The sequence below is a fragment of the Scyliorhinus canicula genome, chromosome 3 (assembly GCF_902713615.1).
Source record: "Scyliorhinus canicula chromosome 3, sScyCan1.1, whole genome shotgun sequence".
NCBI classification, from domain to species: domain Eukaryota; kingdom Metazoa; phylum Chordata; class Chondrichthyes; order Carcharhiniformes; family Scyliorhinidae; genus Scyliorhinus; species Scyliorhinus canicula.
The window spans coordinates 77,779,926-77,802,712 of NC_052148.1; the positions used below are offsets into that span (position 1 = coordinate 77,779,926).

At 42.1% G+C, this 22,787-nt stretch overlaps 1 protein-coding gene and 1 long non-coding RNA gene across 5 annotated transcripts in view; one reads left to right on the plus strand and one right to left on the minus strand.

Annotated features, from left to right (window-relative positions):
- npr3 (natriuretic peptide receptor 3) overlaps window positions 1-12,123 on the plus strand; it is a 106,903-nt gene extending 94,780 nt beyond the window's left edge. For 2 of the 4 annotated variants that reach the window (XM_038790769.1, XM_038790772.1), the window contains exons 7-8: window positions 218-302; window positions 9,387-12,123. In XM_038790769.1, coding sequence (XP_038646697.1) covers window positions 218-302; window positions 9,387-9,498 — 197 coding nt within the window. In that variant the 3' untranslated portion in view covers window positions 9,499-12,123. Of the gene's footprint in view, window positions 1-217; window positions 324-9,386 lie in introns of those variants that run through there. The other 2 variants (XM_038790771.1, XM_038790773.1) reach the window with 2 other exon arrangements.
- LOC119962753 lies at window positions 84-20,918 on the minus strand. Its single transcript, XR_005459946.1, has 2 exons — window positions 20,814-20,918; window positions 84-329 (listed from the first exon to the last, which is right to left on the minus strand). It is a non-coding gene; the product is annotated as an uncharacterized LOC119962753 (long non-coding RNA).
- Between the last annotated feature and the right edge of the window lie 1,869 nt (window positions 20,919-22,787).

Sequence of the window (22,787 nt, forward strand, 5' to 3'; positions counted from 1 at the left end):
CCACAGCCTCCCCATATTACCTAAGACACACTGGAATCAATCTGCAGTGAACTTTTTAACTTGCTTTGAGTTCAGGCGATATATTCATTGTAGGGTAGGATTTTTAATTCGCAACAAAATGTGCAACTGAGCGAGAAATGCATTTTCTGAACAGCAACATTGTTTTATCTGAACACATATTTGATGTGAACAGTAACTACTTGTTTGTTCTGCGTAGGTGGGCTTGGAGAATCTGCAGTCACAGGCATTGTAGTCGGCTCATTGCTGGGATGTGCGTTGCTGCTGGCATTTTATTTGTTCAGGTAGGAAGTGCTGTTTGGAAATGGAGCCTGGGGGAGGGAAACAAAACAAAACATTGGATTTTCTTTCATGAACAAATGTATGCATAGAATTATTCTTCCACTTAACGATTAAGGACAGTTTGAGGAGGGAGCACTTTGGGTCCAGAGTGCTACTCTCATTGTACTTATTAAAAAAATGTATGTTGGTGAAAATGTGCCATGGCATTTTATTATATGTCAAATTTCTTATAATGAATATAGAATCCCTAATGAGTAGTATTTTCCTGAGTTCAGGAGGCTTTTGGTGTACCTCTGGATTGATTTGAATGAATGAAGATGTTGGAGGATACAACAAGGTCCTCCAAATCAGGGATGTCACCAAGTGATTGACATGCCAGGGGCTCTACTGAGGTAAAACATGTGGTGCTTCTGAAATAAATGTGAAGATATAAAATAATACATCTATGATAACAATATATATGAAGTTGGCAATAAAGGACTGTACAGCACTCGCTGGACTTTATTTTCTTTGTAGTAAGTTATTTTGTATACTTTACTAAAATAGAAGGAATACATGGAAACATCCTTCACAAAATCATTTCTCATGGTCTTCTAAAGAGCCAGTGTTTAAACTCGAATGACTTGGGTCGACTCTATCATTTCATCTCCCCAGTGAATACCACACTCCAGTGTTAATGGTGAAAGGTAAACTGCAATGGAATGTGGTCTTACTGATGGAGGTCAGAGTGTTATAGCCTGAGGCAAGGTTCTATGATTTGAGGGCAAAGTGCAATACAAGGGCAGCACAAAAGGCAAGGGTTTCCTATTCCCACTTTTCAGCACCACTTCATAAGCTTTCTGTGCCTTTCTTCTTCCTTTATTAACGTAGGCGTCATGTAATCGGCCATGTCTTTCGGAAGTAGGGGCCAAGTCAGCAAATGTAGGGAAGTTTAATTTAGCACAGTGATCCGTAATTAAATGTGGTCTCCAAATCTGTCTGTCTAATCTGTCTCAGTGAAGTTAATGAATGGATACAATTAGAATACTTATCCACAAAGTTGCCAAAGGCTGTTCAAGTCTGAGCTAATCAGCATTTCTTGCAGTATTTCATGCTGCTGTCATTGTACTTCCCAGCAACTTAAAAAATACAGGAAAGACAGAGAGCGGGATGTGGGGGGGGGGGGGGGGGGGGGGGGGGAATTAGTTAACACGAAGGCATGAATACTCTGTCAATGAATAATTCCAAAATAGAAGAGGTTGAATATATTGTATTTTCAAATAGGGGTTAGTGTAATTTAGTCAGAGTTAAAGAATCCTCCAGTTCTGCCTTCTATACATGAGTAGTTTGGAGGACTTGGTAAAATAGAATGGAAGGCAGAAGTTTAATAACTGCAATGGTGTTGTAAGGAAATGTTTTGATCTCCAGATGTACTTAAAAGTTAGAGTTTAAAGGTGTAATTATTGGATGTTGTAGGCAGCCTCACCCTCTGAGAGTGGAAAGTTTGACAATTGTTTTGGAAGTTTATATTCCTTTATGTTTCGAAGCAGGCCTATTTAGTTTATTCAAAGTACCCAATGGAGAAGGATCCCTATAAGGAATTAATTGACTGCAAAGATTTTCGGTGAATTAAGCTATCGAACTGTAGGAGTGGTAGAGTAGAGTTTAGTACTTTTACATTTTCTGTCTGAACTCCAGGGGGCTATTCTGGTCCTAAACTTCACTTGCATGGAATCATAGTTTGATGTTGTGCAGAAGGAGGCCTTTCACCCTACCCTGATTATCTGGCAATTTGAAAGGGCTAACCAATTCATTTCCCCTGCTCTTTCTCTTACTGAATCAATAGAAAATCCTCTCCCTTCGAGTACTTATCCAATTTTCTTTTGAAAGTAATTATTGAATCTTCTTCCATTATTCTTTCAGGCAGTGCATTCTAGATGCTAACAACTTAACTGTGTAAAAAGAAAATGGGTGGGATTCTCTGTTTTATCGGCAGAGTGTTGACGCCGTCATAAACGCTGAAGCGTTTTACGACGGCGTCATTTGGCTGCTAGGAGCAGCGGTCCCCCAACCCACAGGGGGCCAGCACGGCACTGGAGCACTTCATGCCACGGCCGGTGCGGGTTCGCGCATACGCGCCACGGCTGGCACGGGTCCGCGCAGTGCGTGGGTTGCCATCTCCGCGCCGGCCCCCACGCAACATGGAGGAGCCATACAGGGGCCCAGCACGGAGGAACATAGCAACCCCCCCCCGTGGAATTAGCCCACCTGCCGATCGGTAGCCCCTGATCGCGGACCTGGCCACCGTGGAGGCCCCCCCCCCCCCCCCCGGAGTTGAATGTCCCCTCCTCCCCTCCCCCCACCAGGATGGTCCCCACAGCCAGAAGCAGAGGTCCCGCCGGGTAGGACCACATGCGAACGACGCCGGTGGGACTCGGCAGGCACTCGGACCATCGAGCGCAGAGAAACATGGCCCCCGACCGGCGCCATTGGTGCTGATTCTCCGGCCCCCAGCGCGGGATCGGAGAATCCTGCTAATGTTTCCGTTTGCCACCTCTGATACTTGTACCAATCACCTCAAGTCTGTGTCCTCTGGTTACTTCCCCTTCTGCTACTGGAAGGAGTTTTTCTTATGACTTGTGACGGAGATTAGGCAAAACATTTTCTCTCAGAGGTTCGTGAATCTTTGGAACTGCCTCCTCCAGAGAGCAAGGAAAGCAGGGTCAATTAATAATTTTATGGCAGAGGTAACTAGATTCTTGACTAAGAGGGGAGCCAAAGGGTTAGGAGGACGGCAGGAAAATGGAGTTGAGGCCACAATCAGATCAACCATGAACTTATCAAATGGTGGAGCATGATTGAAAGGGCAAATGATCTAATCCTACTCCTAATTCCTATGTTGTATTAAAGTACACAACTCTATGTAGAGTTCTGAATGCCAAACTCTCGGCAGGATGTCCACACATTGGAGAGAGTGCAGAAAGATGGTTTACAAGAATAGTCCCAGGAATGAGAAACTTCAGTTATGAGGCTAAATTAGAGAGGCTGGGACTATTTTTCTTGGAGAGGAGAAGGTTGAGAGGAGATTTGAGATATGTTGAAAATCATGGACAGAGTAGATTGGGAGAAACTGTTCCCACTCATAAAAGGATCAAGAAAAAGAGGGCCTAGATTTGCAAAAGAAGCAAATGTAATGTGAGAAAAGTCTTTTCACACAGCGAGTGTTTCAGGTTAGGAATGAACTGCCTGGGAGTGTGGTGGAGCCAGATTCAATCAAGATATTCAAGAAGACATTGGAGCATTACTTGAATAGAAACAATATTTAGGATACAGGAAAAAAGGGCAGAGAAATGGCACCATGTCATGATGCTCATTTGGAGAACCAGTGCAGACATGATGGGCCAAATGGCCTCCTTCTGCACTGTAACAATCTGTGATTCTGAACCCTTCATGATTTTGGACATCTCTATCAAATCTACTCATACCTTTTTGTGCTGTGGTGAGAACAACCAAATCTCAGCAGTTTGTCTGCGTAACCGAACTCCCTCATCCCTGCAACCATTGCAGTAAACCTCTTTTGCACTCTGTCCAGGTGTTTCTCATCTTTGCTGGTATGCGATGCCCAAAATTGGACAATGAAGCCCAATCAGTGATTTAAATAGGTTCAGCATAACTGCCTTGCTTCTGTACTTGCCTCTGTGCCTCCATTAATAAAGCAAAGGATCCCTTATGCTTTTTCAATAGCCTTGTCAACTTGTCCTGCCACCCTTGAAGATATGTGTGCATATGCCCCCAATTCTCTCTGTTCCAACACCCCCTTTTAAAATTGTATCATTTATTTATATTGCCTTCCTTCATTCTGCCTATCAAAATATCATACTTCTCTGTGTTAAATTTCAACTGCTATGTGTCTACCAATCTTACAATTCCGTCTATGTCTTCCTGAAGTGTGTTACTATCCTTCTCACTGTTTACTACATTTCCAAGTTTTGTGTGATCTATAAATTTGGATTATGCCGTGAATACTTACCTCTAGGCCACTAATGTATGTTAAAAAGATAACACTGACCGCTGGGATACACCATGGTATACTTTCTTCCTGTCTGAAAAACAAACTTTAATCCTGTGGGCTTCAGTGTTGCTAACAGGTCGAATAAGCCATACTTTATCAGACACCTTTTGAAAGTTGATAAATAGAAAATCAGATGCGCTACCTCCATTAACCTGCTCGGCTACTTTACCAAAGAAATCAGTTACATTCGTCAAGCTCGATACACACGTCTTTTTTTTTATAAATTTAGAGTACCCAATTATTTTTTCCAATTAAGGGGCAATTTAGCGTGGCCAATCCACCTTCTCTGCACATTTTTTGGGTTGTGGGGGCGAAACCCACGCAGACACGGGGAGAATGTGCAAACTCCACACGGACAGTGACCCAGAGCCGGGATCGAACCTGGGACCTCAGCGCCGTGAGGCGGTTGTGCTAACCACTAGGCCACCGTGCTGCCCTGATACACACGTCTTTAACAAATTTATTTTATTCGTTGTCCAGAATTTTCCAAATGCTGGTTAATTTTGTCAGATTATTGTCTGGAAAAGTTTCTCCACCACTTATATAAATCAGGCAGACCTGTAGTTGCTGAGTTCATCCCTTTTCCCTTATTTGTAACTGCAGTTGCTTGTCAAATTTAGACCTTACAAGCTTCAATATTTACTGCCCTTTTGCGGCTTGGATTCTGTTGTGGTGATGGCCACCCAGCTCCTCATTTCCAGATTGGTGAGCTGTCTGTCAGGGAGCACATTTTGCATTGGAATAATTTATAATGAAGAACCCAAACTAATGGTTTCCATTCATATTCCAATGTGGAACCTTCTATGTTGGGAGCATGTGCCAGTTCTTATTATTGTCTGCAACTTAAAATCTTGGCATGTTAATATTTTTGCCAGAAACTCTAGTTTGTAAAGTTACCATTCATAAAAGCAATGTGTCGTTGGAGTTTAAATAGAGAGATTTCACAGGGATGCTTAACAAAATTGCCATATATTTTTCCAACAAAATGAATTCCTGCTTCCTCACTGGGCTTTTTTGGTCGGATGCGGTGTGGAATTCATGGGGATTGAAATTTAATGCTTGAAAAGCCACGAGGAATCATTTTTATGCATCTCCTTTTATTTGGTTACAGAACAGTTTTAGCAGAGGGCTGGGATTAGCAGGTTATCAGCTTTTCTCTCTGCTCTGGCATGGTTTGCACAATCTAAAGGAGGGTGTGAGGAAGAGAGGCCAGTTATAAATGCTTTCTTGAACATTTGTTCTATTTGGTATTTCTGCAAAAATCATAAGCACATTCCAAAAGGACGTGCTTAGGATTCTGTTAGAAACATTGAATCAAACCAATTTTGGTGAAAGCATTTAACAGTGTTGCAACACAAAACGATCAGAGGAATTCTTATTGAAGGGGAAAGGGGGAATTTTCTTCTGGCTTTCGTTAATCTTTATCTGAAATGTCCTGTAAGTACTTTGTTGAGTACCAAGGGGTAATTTTCCAACCATGCACTTGTGATGAGCAAACTTACCCATCCCATATTGCAAAATCACAGGCAGCATTTTTAATATGTGCTGGTGGCAGGTTCCCCGCTGCCAGTCTACACTGGAAAATTACCCCATTATGTAAAAAATGCAAAAAGAAACACATAATTCGAGACATCTATATAAATTAAGAATGTCTTGTAGCATGCTTTGTTGATTTTGGAAGTATTCTAGTAAAGAAACCCAGCACATCGGAAACAACCGCTGTCAAATATTTGTCCAGGAATGTGCTCTGAAGTCATTTCAAATTCAGATTGATCTGAAATGAAGCCAATTTGGATCTGTTTAGAATTATCCCAATTTGTCCAGTACCGACCTGTTACAATCTTAGGCACGGTTCACTGTCTGGTTCAGTTAAAAGGCAGCTTCAGATTTTGGAGCCCAGATGTTAGACTCAAACAGTCGGAAGCTGGTTCCAGAAAGCTGGTCAAAACACCTGCACTCACATTCAAACTCAGACTTTTTTCTCCGCAGCTTCACAAACGGGATTGTCCTTCAGTTCAAATGCTCAGTCAATGAAGAAACTAGAGGGGAAACATTTTCCTCTGCATGTAAAGTGGGGGAAACAAGATTCTTGTTCAATTTTAAGTTCGATAATTTGTACAAATATGCGTTTTACAGCTTTAGTCACAGATTTTCCAGACTGTACCTGTCGCATAGTCTCTTTAGTTGCTCAAGAGGCATCAAAAGATCTTTTTTACGGATGCCATGTTATTGGCTAGTTTTGTTTATTCTGACAATTGGAATTGCTCCCAAAGATTTGTGTGCATTGTTGTTCGCTGGTTATAAGTTTCTATGAAGTAAAAGAAAATCCCAGTCCTCTCTCTTCCTGCTTGTCAGCTACAGTAGGAAAGCTAACGACTGTTGTCAACTCATCAACAGTGCATCAGTGGCCTGCACACAGCCAGCTGAAAAACTGTTTCTGATGTCACAATAAAGAGTTTGGAAGTAGCCAGAGACACATTCATTTTGTGCCATGCTGACCTTTACTGCCGTAAGTCTACAAGTCAGGCTACAAGTCTTTCACCAACAAGTGGCACTTGTAACTAATTTCATCCATGTTGAAATACAACTATCTCCCTTGTATAGAGAGGGTATAAGACCATAAGACATAGGAGCAGAATTGGGCCACTTGGCCCATCGAGTCTGCTCTGCCATTCAATCATGGCTGATATTTTTCTCATCCCCATTCTCCTGCTTTCTCCCCATGTCCCCTGATCCCCATATTAATCAAGAACCTATCCAGCTCTGTCTTATAGACACTCAGTGATTTGGCCTCCATAGCCTTCTGCGGCAAAGAGTTCCACAAATTCACCAGCCTCTGGCTGAAGAAATTCCTCCTCATCTCTGTTTTATAGGATCATCACTTTAGTCTGAGATTGTGTCTTCTGCTTCTAGTTTTTCCTACAAGTGGAAACATCCCCTCCACGTCCACTCGATCCAGGCCCTGCAGTATCCTGTAAGTTTCAATAAGATTCCCCCTCATACTTCTGAACTCTGAGTATACACCCAGAGTCCTCAACCATTCCTCATACAACAAGCTCTTCATTCCAGTGATCATTCTTGTGATCCTCCTCTGGATCCTTTCCAAGGCCACCACATATTTTCTTAGACACGGGGCCCAAAACTGCTCACAATACTCCAAATGGGGTCTGACCACAGCCTTATATAGCCTCAGAAGTACATCCCTGGTCTTGTATTCTAGCCCTCTCGACATTGTGAATTTTCCCAAAAAGGCAAAGTGTCAAGTTCAGTCAGAAAACCGGCATGTTTCAGAGAAACAGGCAGGTTTCCCTACGTGACCTTCTGACATTTTGCCCTTTTTTTTGAAAAATCATTGTTTTGAAAAATAATTGGGAATGGCAGAGCCTAATCACGCCAGCAAATCCAGGTTTGGGACGCCCAAACTCAAGGTGAAAGTAAAGACCCCCCCACCCATGGACATCGGGACCCTGCCCCACATTGATGACATGTTCCTCCCTCACGCCCCCCCCCCCCCCCCCCCCCCCCCCCCAACCCCGAGCATTGATCGGCAGCCTGCTCTCTCTCTCCCCCAATCATTGATCTCCGGCATTGTGGCCCTGCCAATGGGTTGCCCTTCATCTCCTGCCCCTATTATGCTCTGCCACTTAAGACCCCTCCCCCTTCAGACTCTGCCCCTTCCACTTCCCCTAACAGTGGCAGGGTTACATGGCATGACTTCAACCACCCGGGAACTACAATGGACTCCGAGCCCCCGGTGTGGTCATCACGTCTGGTCTCCGTTTGTGGAGACCAGTTGTGATTCCCGGGAACGCCACGTCACGCCGAAGCATAGGAACATAGCACATCCCCAAAGTAATTGCCGTCTTTGCATATTAAAATCTATTTTAGTGGGCAGTACGGTGGCGCAGTGGTTAGCATTGCTGCCTCACGGCGCCCAGGTCCCAGGTTCGATCCCGGCTCTGGAGTTTGTGGAGTTTGCACATTCTCTCCGTGTCTGCGTGGGTTTCACTCCCACAACCCAAAGATGTGCAGTGTAGGTGGATTGGCCACGCTAAATTGCCCCTTAATTGGAAAAAAATGAATTGGGCACTCTTGGTGTACCGTCAGTTACCACGAGACAAGAATGGTGAAACAATCGAGGCTTTATTGCACAAGATGTTGTGCCTCTTGCAGCTGGAACCAGACTGGGAGGAGCCAGCAGGCTGGGATTTACTGTGGTACCTGTAATACAGTGGCAATACCGTAATACATGTGATGTGTTACCAGTGGTGTTTACCACAACTCTAAATGTATTTATTTTTAAAAATCTATTTTAATGCATGCCCATCAGGTTCACACCCTCACTGGGCGTGAACATGACTACATCTTCTTAGAGAACCCGGGAGCATTGCAAACTGTTTGCCTTACAGTGAAACTCCCAGTTCAGGGCTGTTCCGGTATTTTCTCGACATTGCGGGATTTGAGCCGGGTGCAAAGCAGCCGGAAGATCCTCCCATGATGTTCTATTTCTGTGAAGTCATATGTTATCAGGTCACTTGCACTTTCCTGTTGCCGCTTCCGATGTTCCTCTTTGGAGGCATTAGGACAAACCCAGAAGCATTTTCACGTGAAGAAATTCGGAATAAGCGAACCCTGCAAGACAGTTCAGGACCTCGCCATCTCTTTCCTCTAAAACATAGACAAAGGAGCAAAATATGTGGCTTGAATGAAGCCTGCATTTGTTTCATGAGGGCCACAGGAATGCCTAGTGAGCACCCAAACTAAAATGGTGCTCCAGCGTGAAAAAACAATGCAAAACATGACCTCAAACATTTGGCATTTGTTTTGGACCATTTTTCAATTTTTAAAAATACTTCATGAACTCCGATATCTGAAATGAAAACCAAATAAAGTGCTAGAAAGAAATAGGTGATATGTAAACATCTGATGGAGAGAAGTGGTTTAGAATTCCTCCTGAGTCTTTATATTTTTTTAAAAAAACACCCAATGAATTAGTTAAAATAAAACTTTTAGCATTATTATCCTTTCTTTCTAGGAAGAAATTCAAGATAACTATTGAGAGACGTGCACAAATGCATGAAGCTGACAATGGTAAGCATCACCACTTGCGAGAAGACTTTGTCCGATCCAACCTGTCGGCAGCTTAAACCGTTGATTCTTCTTTTTTTATAAACTTTCAATTTTTAGAGGGATTTACCAAAGGTGTCACTGCAAATAAAGGCTGATAAGAAATGCATTCTTTTGAAGACTAGGCTATTAATTTGTCATAGTTTTTTTGTTGTTTTTGAAAACTCAGGAAATATTCACTTATTACACTGCACCACTGTACTGGAAGCGTCATCTCAGTGAAGATGATAAAATGTGATTCAACCTGTCTCATAGAGGCCAGCAATGACTTACACTGGCAACTGAAGGGAATCTTCAAAAGAAGATATTTTGTAGATGGTTATTTACCCCAATATATGTTACATGGGAAGTGTTCAGTCTCCATCTTTAAATTCTATTGCATAAAATCAACCTTAGAATCAAGTCAATATATTGTGATAAGGGTCTGCAATTTATGCGAACAGATGTAGATTTAGCTTCAAAGCCACTATAGGGTAAAAATTACTCTTGGAGATGTTGTCTGAATGCTTAATGCATTTAAATTTCTCAGTTGACAATTACAACAGAGGTGTTAGCCTGTTTATTTCAAATAGTGTTCAGAAAAATAGCAGAAAGAGTATTTGGGACAAGCATTAAGAATTCATACAGAATATAGATGTCACAAATGTCAGTCCCACTGCAGTTTAAGAAAAAAAATCACTGCATTCATCTGTGAATATATGTTTCGTATTTTATATGTAAAGCACTGCAATTTGTACCTTGCAGTTACTGTGTATGCCAGAGCATGCTCACTGGAACTGGGCTGCTGATTGCTGTGTTACATAAAGTATCTTGATTTATCTGACATGATTGTAAAAGCTTCAGTAATAGATAAATGGCAACAGTAACTTGCATTCATAGAGCATTTCTAATGTATAGACTGGCTCAAGGCACTGTACCATTATTAATCCAGTAAGCTTTATTGCTCTGTCATATTTGTAAGACTGTAAACGGTGACTAAATCCCTGGTAGTTCAGGGTCATTTCTTTTACACAATAGTTCCTGGCTTTTTCCCCCCGAAGGATTGTAATCGCTATAATTTTGATACAGTATTAGGCTTTAGTTATACTTCTCATACTAAATAATATGGACTATACAATACAATGAATATTGATTTTCAATTTGACAATAAACCCAATATACCTTTGACTAATTTGGGAACATTGTTTTGAAGGGACATACAGCAAATAAGTCAATATTTTAAAACTATAATAAGAAAAATATTAAGTAATTCCTAGTATTTTCAACAATATCCGAAACAATATTTTGTACATATTAAATAATATTGATATTCTTGTCCAACGTTAGGTCAGGTGAGCCTTTCATGTCTGTTTTAGAAAGTTTCTTCAACATAATATTCTATTATTATTCAAGTTGATTTATTTAGATTCTGGTATTAGCGGACAATGAGAATATTAATCCTGCGAAGATCTTCTTGTGGAAAGCAGGGAAATTGGTTGCATATGTGGACAAATTTATATATATATATATATTATATATATATATGTTTGTCACAGTGGATAAGATTATAAATTAATGTGCCTTGTAATGTCCTCATTAGATTGTAACTGCAGCAGCAAGATTTGAGCAAGTTGTATGTATGTTTTATCATGTATTGTGAGCTGTATATAAACATTTACTTCACATTTACAGTGGTTATTTTGCTCAATTTTGTTCATTCATGCATTTCTACAAGTAAATGATACTGTATTTGCCCCAGGAATCCACTCAGTGCAAGTGTAAATAGTGTACATCTGTCGTCAGAGCTTTAAGCAAATGCCTGATGGATTTTGTAATGGATTATGCCATTGGATAATGGCTGTGAGTTTGTTGCATAACTTTCAACCCAGCTGCAACAGAATCAAAACTGGCTTTTAAAAATGGAAACTCATTAAATAAAAAAATAGAGGAAAAAATATATTTGATTTCAGTGTGGAGTGCTGAAGCTGAATTGCAAATTAGGCTTGCATCAGGCTTTGAGATCATTGTTTTGAAATGAAAGAGCTCTGCACCTGAATTCAGAAGAAAAACAGTTTATTTACTGAAGAAAATATTTTATGAGTTTTTATATATTTTTGTCACTTCTAGCATGTACCACTAGAAGCAATGTTAGCTATGAAATGGACAATTGTGAATTTGCTGGTGCTGTCAATGTTCAGATTGTGAGCTGTTGTTTTTAATATGTAATGAAAAATGGGAAGAATGTTTATTAAAGTTTAGCAATTTGAGAATACTGGAAAAAAGAAATTATTTGAGTGCTGATAGGTATGGATGTTTCAAATGCTAATGCAAGGTGCCAGACGGTATAACAATAATATACTGGCGTAAGTAGAAATATCTGCATATAATGTGATATTTATTTAACAGTTGTTTAGAATTTAATATTCATAATTGTAGATAGAGTTTTTTTTAAAATTACTATTGTGTTATATATTCATTCAAGATGTGTTGGTCAATTTTAGATTACCTATGCGCTGTATTCTTCCATTATCAGAGTCAATGGGACTTAATGATGTGTAAATGTCTTTGTAAACTATTCTATTTTCTGTAAACCAATATATGGTATATTCTTCACAGAATATTAAAGCAAAGCAGATACTGGCAATAAAATAATGTATAAGTGAAAACTTTTGCTCCTTTGTGTAATTCTGTAGAAAGGAATCCATGATACACACACTTGTCTGAAAATGCTTAGCATGCTGCAGCTACTATATTTGTAAACCCATCAGCCAAATGATTGCTACCATGAACCTGGTCAAGCAATATTTAAACACCACTATTCCGATTGAGTACTCAAGGCTAATTGTGTCATTGGTAACATGTACATAAATCACGTTTAACTGCATGAATGAGAATGCTGTTTTCTCTTTGCTGACTTACACCGACATGTTGTGCAGAAATTAGCAATTTTTCACCATTTTCAACCTCTTTACTGCTGATCCTCTATCTAGAAGGAATGCACAATTTACAGTATATGTCACTTTTAATCATCTTTATTGTCCCAAGTAGGCATACATTAACATTGCTATAAAGTTACTGTGACAACCCCCTAGTCGCCACATTCTGGCGCCTGTTCAGGTACACAGAGGGAGAATTTAGAATATCCAATTCATCTGACAGCACGTCTTTCGGGACTTGTGGGAGGAAACCGGAGCAGATATAGGGAGAACGTGCAGACTCCACACAGACAGTGACCCAAGCCGAAAATTGAACCTGGGACCCTGGAGCTGTGAAGCAACAGTGCTACCCACTGTGCTATCATGCTGCCCACTGATCTGTGCAAATGCTTGTCTGGAGATCCTGAAATGATAGCTGCCATGCTTTCTTGTTGAGACCAAATAGAAGTGAAATAATGGGCGGCACAAATAAAAATTGAAAGTGCTGCAAATATACAGCAGGCCAGCCGACATCTGTTATGGAAACCAACAGACTCCATTGCTTTGAGAACGCATCACTTCATCAGAAATTAAAATTAATTACATATGCATTTTGCTACAAAGCTAATCATGGGTAACATGGTTGAACAGTGGTTAGCACTGTTGCCTCACAGTACCAGGAACCCGGGTTCAGTTCCAGCCTTATCTGTGTGGATGATGCTCATTCTCCCCGTGTCCGCATGTGTTTCCTTTGGGTGCTCTGGTTTCCTCCGATAGTCCAAAGATATGCAGGTGGATGCCCATACTAAGTTGTCCCTTTGTGTCCAGGAATGTGCAAGTTAGGTTATGGAGTTAGGGCGTGATAGGCAGGGGACTGGATATAGGTGGAGTGCTCTTTCGAAGGATTGGTGCATACCGGATGAGCTGAATGGCCTTCTTGTGCACTGTAGGGATTATGGAAATGTAGAAAGAAGGTGCAAATAAACTGAATTTCATTTAATAAGGAAAAAATATAGTTCTAGACTCATGGAACAAAAATCTATCAGAAAATCCCATATATATCTCTCACTCAACAATGCTTGGTAGTTAACTGTCAGTCACCATCAACTAGTGCATTCACCATGTCAACTCACAACAGGTACACTCTGATCAAAATAACTCAGCTATCTATCTAATGAAACAGTACATGAAAAAGAAAAATAATACAGTGTGTGTAAAGATACATGGATGTTGTGATTCTTAGCTTAACAGTGGACTGCATCAGGGTCATAATTTTAAGATTTGGGCAGCACGGTAGCATAGTGGCTATCACAATTGCTTCACAGCTCCAGGATCCCAGGTTCGATTCCCGGCTGGGTCACTGTCTGTGCGGAGTCTGCACGTTCTCCTTCTTTGTGCGTGGGTTTCCTCCGGGTGCTCCGGTTTCCTCCCACAGTCCAAAGATGTGCAGGTTAGGTGGATTAGCCATGCTAAAATTGCCCTTCATGTCCAACATTGCCCTTCGTGTTGGGAGGGGTTACTGGGATAGGGTGTAGGTGTGGGCTTGGGTAGGGCGCTCTTTGCAAGAGCTGGTGCAGACTCGATTGGCCGAATGGCCTTCTTCTGCACTGTAAATTCTATTGTGTACAGAACAAAGAACAAAGAAAAGCACAGCACAGGAACAGGCCCTTCAGCCCTCCAAGCCCGTGCCGACCATGCTGCCCGACTAAACTACAATATTCTACACTTCCTGGGTCCGTATCCCTCTATTCTCATCCTATTCATGTATTTGTCAAGATGCCCCTTAAATGTCACTAACGTCCCTGCTTCTACCACCTCCTCCGGCAGCGAGTTCCAGGCACCTACTACCCTCTGTGTAAAATACCTGCCTCGTACATCTACTCTAAACCTTGCCCCTCGCACCTTAAAACAATGCTCCCTAGTAATTGACTCCTCTACCCTGGGGAAAAGCTTCTGACGATTCACTCTGTCTATGCCCCTCATAATTTTGTAGAACTCTACCAGGTCGCCCCTCAACCTCTGTCATTCCAGTGAGAACAAACCGAGTTTTTTAAACCGCTCCTCAATGGCAACTGAATGGCATGGACAACATCATCGTCCTTCCCACTGAAGAAAATAATCAATTTTAAATTCTGTCGGACTCAATGCTGGAAAGCAGAATCGGGGTGAAGGAAAGGACTGTTAGTGTTATCAGGTGCCGAGGTGTCTGCATAATAGCCGAGAGGTCTGTAACAGAGTTGCCTCAACCATTATTAAAGGTGAGATCTGAGGGGAAACTGGCAATGAACAAAATCTGAAATGAAAGCATAAAATGCTGAAAATGAAGAGCTGCTCGCTAACTTACCTACCTCTAACAGATGTTGATCAACCTGTTATGTGTATGTCAGAATCATCTAAAACATAATGGCTATTAAAATGAATACTTTGCCAAATTTATTTTAAGTACTTCCAAATGTGAAGAGAATATTCTATCCCATTATCTCATACCTTTTGCACAAAAAACATACAAGCAGATTTTTTTCTCTTGCTCTGAAGGCACATAGCTTAATGAGAGGGCGCGACCATAAGGAGCCAGGTTAATTTTCTGGCCATTTCTGATTCTGGAACTATAAGATGGAAAGCCAGTGCAACATACACTGGGTGGAAATTTCCCACAATTTGTCAGAGTGTCAGGGTCTGACTGAAAACCGATGTGTATCTTTCCAGATGCACAGACAAGGTTTCAGAGCAGATTTTCAACCATTCTGAGCAAAACACATTTGGAGGCTTACCACCGTCACTCTGGTGAGGTGGGTGGGGCCTGATAGAGTCGGCAAGACCAGCTCCAAAGAGATCGGGGCACCATGTGAACATAAACTCCCTCCCAACTCCCACAGACAGGGAGGAACCCCGCCCACAAGCATTAGGTCGACTGCGACACCTCCCGCCACCTGGAACAGATTGGCACTGTAAGGTACTGTGTCTGTTTCTAATAATGAACACTTAAACTTTCAATTTTGAAAGATTGGTGTCAAAATGCATTTACAAGAAGCAATATAATTATAATCTTTATTAGTGTCGCATGTAGGCTTACATTAACACTGCAACAAAGTTACCTTCAAAACCCACAGTCACCACACTATGGCACCTAAAAGCAAGTCTTTCGGGACTTGTGGGAGGAAACCGGACTACTCGGAGGAAACCCATGCAGAGAAGGGGAGAACATCCAGACTCCGCACAGACAGTGATCCAAACCGGGAATTGAACCCGAGTCCCTGATGCTGTGAGGCACCACTGCTAAACATTGTGCTATCGTACTGTACATAGTTGCCTTCCATTCTCGATTTTTTGACAAGCACTTTTGCTCACATTGTGTAAAGATGAAACGTTTCTGTTGGGAATTCCATTTTAAAAACGGTTGGTTTAAAATAAGAACATAAGAACTAGGAGCAGGAGTAGGCCATCTGGCCCCTCGAGCCTGCTCCGCCATTCAATGAGATCATGGCTGATCTTTTCTGGACTCAGCTTCACTTTCCAGCCCGAACACCATAACCCTTAATCCCTTTATTCTTCAAAAAACTATCTATCTTTATCTTAAAAACATTTAATGAAGGAGCCTCTACTCCTTCACTGGGCAAGGAATTCCATAGATTCACAACCCTTTGGGTGAAGAAGTTTCTCCTAAACTCAGTCCTAAATCTACTTCCCCTTATTTTGAGGCTATGCCCCCTAGTTCTGCTTTCACCCGCCAGTGAAACAACCTGCCCGCATCTATCCTATCTATTCCCTTCATAATTTTATATGTTTCTATAAGATCCCCCCTCATCCTTCTAAATTCCAACGAATACAGTCCCAGTCTACTCAACCTCTCCTCATAATCCAACCCCTTCAGCTCTGGTATTAACCTAGTGAATCTCCTCTGCACACCCTCCAATGCCCGTACGTCCTTTCTTAAGTAAGACCAAAACTGAACACAATACTCCAGTTGTGGAATCACTAACACCTTATACAATTGCAGCATAACCTCCCTAGTCTTAAACTCCATCCCTCTAGCAATGAAGGACAAAATTCCATTTGCCTTCTTAATCACCTGTTGCACCTGTAAACCAACTTTTTGCGACTCATGCACTAGCACACCCTGGTCTCTCTGCACAGCAGCATGTTTTAATATTTTTTAATTTAAATAATAACCTTTATAGGCCAGTGAGCTTAACTTCGGTAGTAGGGAAGATGCTGGAATTTATCATCAAGGAAGAAATAGCGAGGAATCTGGATAGAAATTGTCCCATTGGGCAGACGCAGCATGGGTTCATAAAGGGCAGGTCATGCCTAACTAATTTAGTGGAATTTTTTGAGGACATTACCAGTGCAGTCGATAACAGGGAACCAATGGATGTGGTATATCTGGATTTCCAGAAAGCCTTTGACAAGGTGCCACACAAAAGGTTGCTGCATGAGATAAAGATGCATGACATTAAGGGTAAAGTAGTAGCATGGACAGAGGATTGGTTAATTAATAGAAAGCAAAGAGTGGGGATTAATGGGTGTTTCTCTGGTTGGCAATCAGTAGCTAGTGGTGTCCCTCAGGGGTCCGTGTTGGACCCACAATTGTTCACAATTTACATAGATGATTTGGAGTTGGGGACCAAGGGCAATGTGTCCAAGTTTGCAGATGACACTAAGATGAGTGGTAAAGCGAAAAGTGCAGAGGATACTGGAAGTCTGCAGAGGAGTTTGGATAGGTTAAGTGAATGGGCTAGGGTCTGGCAGATGGAATACAATGTTGACAAATGTGAGGTTATCCATTTTGGTAGGAATAACAGCAAACGGGATTATTATTTAAACGATAAAATATTAAAGCATGCCGCTGTGCAGAGAGACCTGGGTGTGCTAGTGCATGAGTCACAGAAAGTTGGTTTATAGGTGCAACAGGTGATTAAGAAGGCAAATGGAATTTTGTCCTTCATTGCTAGAGGGATGGAGTTTAAGACTAGGGAGGTTATGTTGCAACTGTATAAGGTGTTAGTGAGGCCACACCTGGAGTATTGTGTTCAGCTTTGGTCTCCTTACTTGAGAAAGGACATACTGGCACTGGAGGGTGTTCAGTGGAGATTCACTAGGTTAATCCCAGAGCTGAAGGTGTTGGATTTTGAGGAGGGGTTGAGTAGACTGGGACTATACTCGTTGGAATTTAGAAGGATGAGGGGGGATCTTATAGAAACATTTAAAATTATGAAGGGAATAGATAGGATAGATGCGGGCAGGTTGTTTCCACTGGCGGGTGAAAGCAGAACTAGGGGTCATAGCCTCAAAGTAAGGGGAAGTAGATTTAGGACTGAGTTTAGGAGGAACTTCTTCACCCAAAGGGTTGTGAATCTATGGAATTCCTTGCCCAGTGAAGCAGTTGAGGCTCCTTCATTACACGTTTTTAAGGTAAAGATAGATAGTTTTTTGAAGAATAAAGGGATTAAGGGTTATGGTGTTCGGGCCGGAAAGTGGAGCTGAGTCCACAAAAGATCAGCCATGATCTCATTGAATGGCAGAGCAGGCTCGAGGGGCCAGATGGCCTACTCCTGCTCCTAGTTCTTATGTTCTTATGTTCTTATGTCACATTCGCTAATTTCCAATCCGCCGGGACCACTCCAGAGTCTAGTGAATTTTGGTAAATTATCACTAGTGCGTTTGCAATTTCCCTAGCCATCTCTTTTAGCACTCTGGGATGCATTCCATCAGGGCCAGGAGACTTGTCTACCTTTAGCCCAATTAGCTTGCCATCACTACCTCCTCAGTGATAACAATCCTCTCAAGGTCCTCACCTGTTATAACCTAATTTCTATCAGTCACTGGCATGTTATTTGTGTCTTCCACTGTGAAGACTGACCCAAACAACCTGTTCATCTCCCATTATTAAAACTCCTTTCTCATCCTCTAAAGGACTAATATTTACCTTAGCCACCCTTTTTTGTTTTATATATTTGTAGACACTTTTACTCTCTGTTTTTATATTCTGAGCAAGTTTACTCTCATAATCTATCTTACTCTTCTTCTTTATAGCTTTTTTAGTAGCTTTCTGTTGCCCCCTAAAGATTTCCCAGTCCTCTAGTCTCCCACAAACTTTGCCACTTTGCATGCTTTTTCCTTCAATTTGATACTCTCCCTTATTTCCTGAGATATCCGCGGTCGATTTTCCCTCTTTCTACTGTCCTTCCTTTTTGTTGGTATTAACCTTTGCTGAGCACTGTGAAAAATCGCTTGGAAGGTTCTCCACTGTTCCTCAACTGTTCCACCATAATGTCTTTGCTCCCAGTCTACCTTAGCTAGTTCTCTCATCCCCTTGTAATCTCTTTTGTTTAAGCACAAAACACGAGTATTTGATTTTACCTTTTCACCCTCCATCTAGAACATAGAACAGTACAGCACAGAACAGGCCCTTCGGCCCTCGATGTTGTGCCGAGCAATGATCACCCTACTTAAACCCACGTAACCCGTATACCCGTAACCCAACAATCCCCCCCATTAATCTTACACTACGGGCAATTTAGCATGGCCAATCCACCTAACCTGCACATCTTTGGACTGTGGGAGGAAACCGGAGCACCCGGAGGAAACCCACACACACACGGGGAGGACGTGCAGACTCCACACAGACAGTGACCCAGCCAGGAATCGAACCTGGGACCCTGGAGCTGTGAAGCATTGATGCTAACCACCATGCTACCGTGAGGCCCCATATTTTGTATTCTGTATTTTAAATTCAACCATATTGTGATCGCTCCTTCCGAGAGGATCCCTAACTATGAGATCATGAATAAATCCTGTCCCATTACACAGGACAAGATCTAGGACCGCTTGTATCCCTCGTAGATTCCATTACATACTGTTCAGGAAACTAACGCGGATACATTCTATAAACTCCTCCTCAAGGCTGCCTTGACCGACCTGGTTAAACCAATCGACATGTAGATTAAAATCCCCCATGACAACTGCTGTACCATTTCTACATGCATCCGTTATTTCTTTGTTTATTGCCTGCTCCTCCATAATGTTACTATTTGGTGGCCTATAGACTATTCCTTTCAGTGACTTTTTCGCCTTACTATTCCTGATTTCCACCCAAATGGATTCAACCTTATCCTCCATAGCACCGATGTCATCCCTTACTATTGCCCGGATGTCATCCTTAAATAACAGAGCTACACCACCTCCCGTACCATCCACTCTGTCCTTCCGAATAGTTTATTACCCTCGGATATTTAATTCCCAGTCGTGACCATTCTTTAACCATGTTTCAATAATGGCCACTAAATCATAGTCATTCATGATGATTTGCACCATCAACTCATTTACCTTATTCCGAATATATAATATTTTAAATTGCAAAACTATCTTCATTTCTACCATACCTGAATATTACCTTGAATGGCCAACAGCCTTTTAAATATCTAGAAGTTGTTCAGGGGCAATGGGCTGAATTTTCACAGCCCATTTTTAAAACTCTGGGAGACAGGAGGTCTGGCAAATGGCAGGGGGAAAGCCTCACGAAGGAGAGTGCAATTGAACCTCTAGAATAGGCGTTAAAGAATTACTTTCTGGCTCCACAAGAATTTTGCTCGCATTGTGTGGACCCCCACCTGGTGGGATGCCAGTTGGTAAACTCCCATGGTCCCCTCCCCCTTTAGATGTCGGTTCATGCCCCAGGGATCCCTTCCCCTCCTCCTCTCTCCATCTGCCAATGAGAAGGACTGCCCTCACAGTAAAATCGCTCCTGGTACACAACAGGTCTGTTCCTCCCTTGCACTCTATCACCCCACATCCCCTCACCTCTGCTTGCTAAAAATAACTTTAAAACTTACCCTGTCTTTAAGGGTGCAACAACATGGGAGGCATCCTTTCCCCCCATTTTGCGGTCTCAGCAGTGGCCATAATTGTGTTGCTGAGCTGATTGGACAGGCAACTCATGAAGGCAATCCTAACTTTGAAGTCAGTCTTGTCAGTGGCCTGTTGATTGGCCATCCACAGCAAAATGACTCTCCAGGGTCCCAATGCTTGCCAACGCCCTCTTTCAGCCCCGACAGCAAGACTTAATCACCAGCTAAATAGTTCAGCCCGTTATATTTGTGATGAAACCCAGAAGGCCAGCTCTGAAGTAATTTCCATTACATGCTGTCATAATTTGTTTTGTGAATAGACAGTTAAATTATGGCTTCAATGCCTAACAGTGCAAACAAAGACACTTCAAAGTTTTAAAATTCATTAATTGGAAATATATTGCAGCAAAATATTGTTGGTCCTGGTACAATGATAATCTATCATCTGTGTTTATAGCATATTAAATAACAAAGATTGCCACTAAACTTTTGACATGATGCTGTCAATTTATCACATTCTCACTTTCCTCATATTAAATATTTCATGGTTGTCTTTTAAGACTTTAAAACTTGGCGTTACTCAGTTATACTTACTCTCGTCCCAGACTGACGCCAGTACAGCTGCAATCATACTGTGATTCTTGCACCAATGTGAAAAAGAAACCGCTTCTGAATGACACAAAATAATAGCAACTGTGCCATAGGAGTCACAGGACTTTGTTTAGGCTTGCTTTTTGTTTGCTGGAGCATTAGGTCATTTAGTCAAACAAAATAAATTGAACACCGGTTTAATTACTTTGGCATGAAGCCAATTGATGCGAAAGGGGCAAAGTGTTTAGCAACACATACATTTTTGATTTTGGTTTTCTGTTTCTTCAGAAGATTAGAGAAATTGTGTTAGTTGGAGAAAAGTTATTCCCTTTATTTGCTTGAAATGGGCAGAAGGATTAGTTTAACTCTGACAAACTGAAGCTGATTGATTATGAAGAAAAGTTCCAAGACTGTTGAAATAAAACATGAGAAGCATAAGAACATAAGCTAAACTAACTTGACATGGGTGTGGGAACCAGGGGGAAATATCAGAGAGGAATACCAAGGTGCGTAGAGTACTGGGAGAGATAGATACAGTAGAGATGACTAGGTTATTAGTGGGATCATGGCATGGGAGAAAGTATAAATCTGTGCCTGTATGTGAATGACTAGAGTGTGGTTAATAAGGTTGGTGAGTTACAAGAACATTTGACATGTAGAAATATGATGCTTTGGCTAGAGCAGAGACCTGGCTCAAAGAAGGGGAGGACTGAGTATTAAGGGCTGGATTCTCTGTCGGCGGGATCCTTCGTTTCGCTGGCAGCACATTCTCGCCAGCAGATTTACCATGGTGTGGCGATGCCTACAATGAGAAACTTCATTGGCTGGCTGCTGTGACGGAGAATCCCATGGCCAGAGGGGGCGTGCCGCAGCAGAAAATAGGTGTGGCGGGAAGGAAAATCCTGTCCTAAATATTCTTGGATGCAAGGACTTTGATTCTCCGATCCTTCACGCTGGCAGTATTCTCCATTCCCACTACAATAAATAGAGATTTGACTGAGCGCCAAATTCTCCGTCCTCGCTGACAGTCCTCGCAAGACAGACTCACAACACAGAATCCCACCCAAGATATTCAGAAAAGATAGGAAAGGGAGAGGGGTGGTATATTGGTTAAGTAGCAGTGCTGGTAAAAGAGGATGTTCCAGAGGGTTAAATGACAGAATCCATTTGGCTGGATCTATGGATCAGGAAGGTGCAATTACATTGCTCAGTGCAGTCTATATGGACCACCAACAAGTGGGAAGGATGTAGAGGAACAAATTTGCAAGAAAATTACTGAGAAGTACAAAACCTATAGACTAGTTATAATGATGACTTTAATTATCCAAATTTAGACTGGGATTGCAGTCGCGTGAAGGGCAGAGAGGGACAAGTGTGTGTTCAGGAAAATTTTCAATAATAATAAGCTTCCAATAAGGAAAGAAACATCGCTGGACCTGACTTTTAATAATGAGGTGGGCCAAGTGGATCAAGTGTCAGTGAGAGAACATTTAGGGGACAGTGATCATTGTGTCATAAGGTTTAGGCTGGCCATTGGCAGAGAAGACAGCACCAGAGCAATGGGGTAGCTTTAAAGAAGAGACAGGTCAGCAACAGCCAGAGTAAATTCCCTCAGAGAAAGGTAGGGCAAACGAGTCACAAAAGAGTTAAAGCTAAAGGTAAAGAAAAAGTATGCTTATTGCAGGTATCAGAGTCTGGATTCCACGTTTGGAGACTCTGGTCTGGATTCTCTGTTTCAGCGGCTAACTGCCGGCACCCGCGGAGCGTGTGTGGTCTTTTACGACTGAAAAATCGGCGTGAACCCCTCACCAATTCCAATACCAGTGAGGGGGCTAGCACCAGTGCCAAGTGAAACCCCTGCTTCCCATGGCGAAAATGGCCAGAGAATGGCTGGGCCCCAGGCCGCGCAAGCGCACGGTTGATGATCTGCTGCTGCTGTGTCGTACAACATGGTGCCGCCATGCAAGACCCCAACCG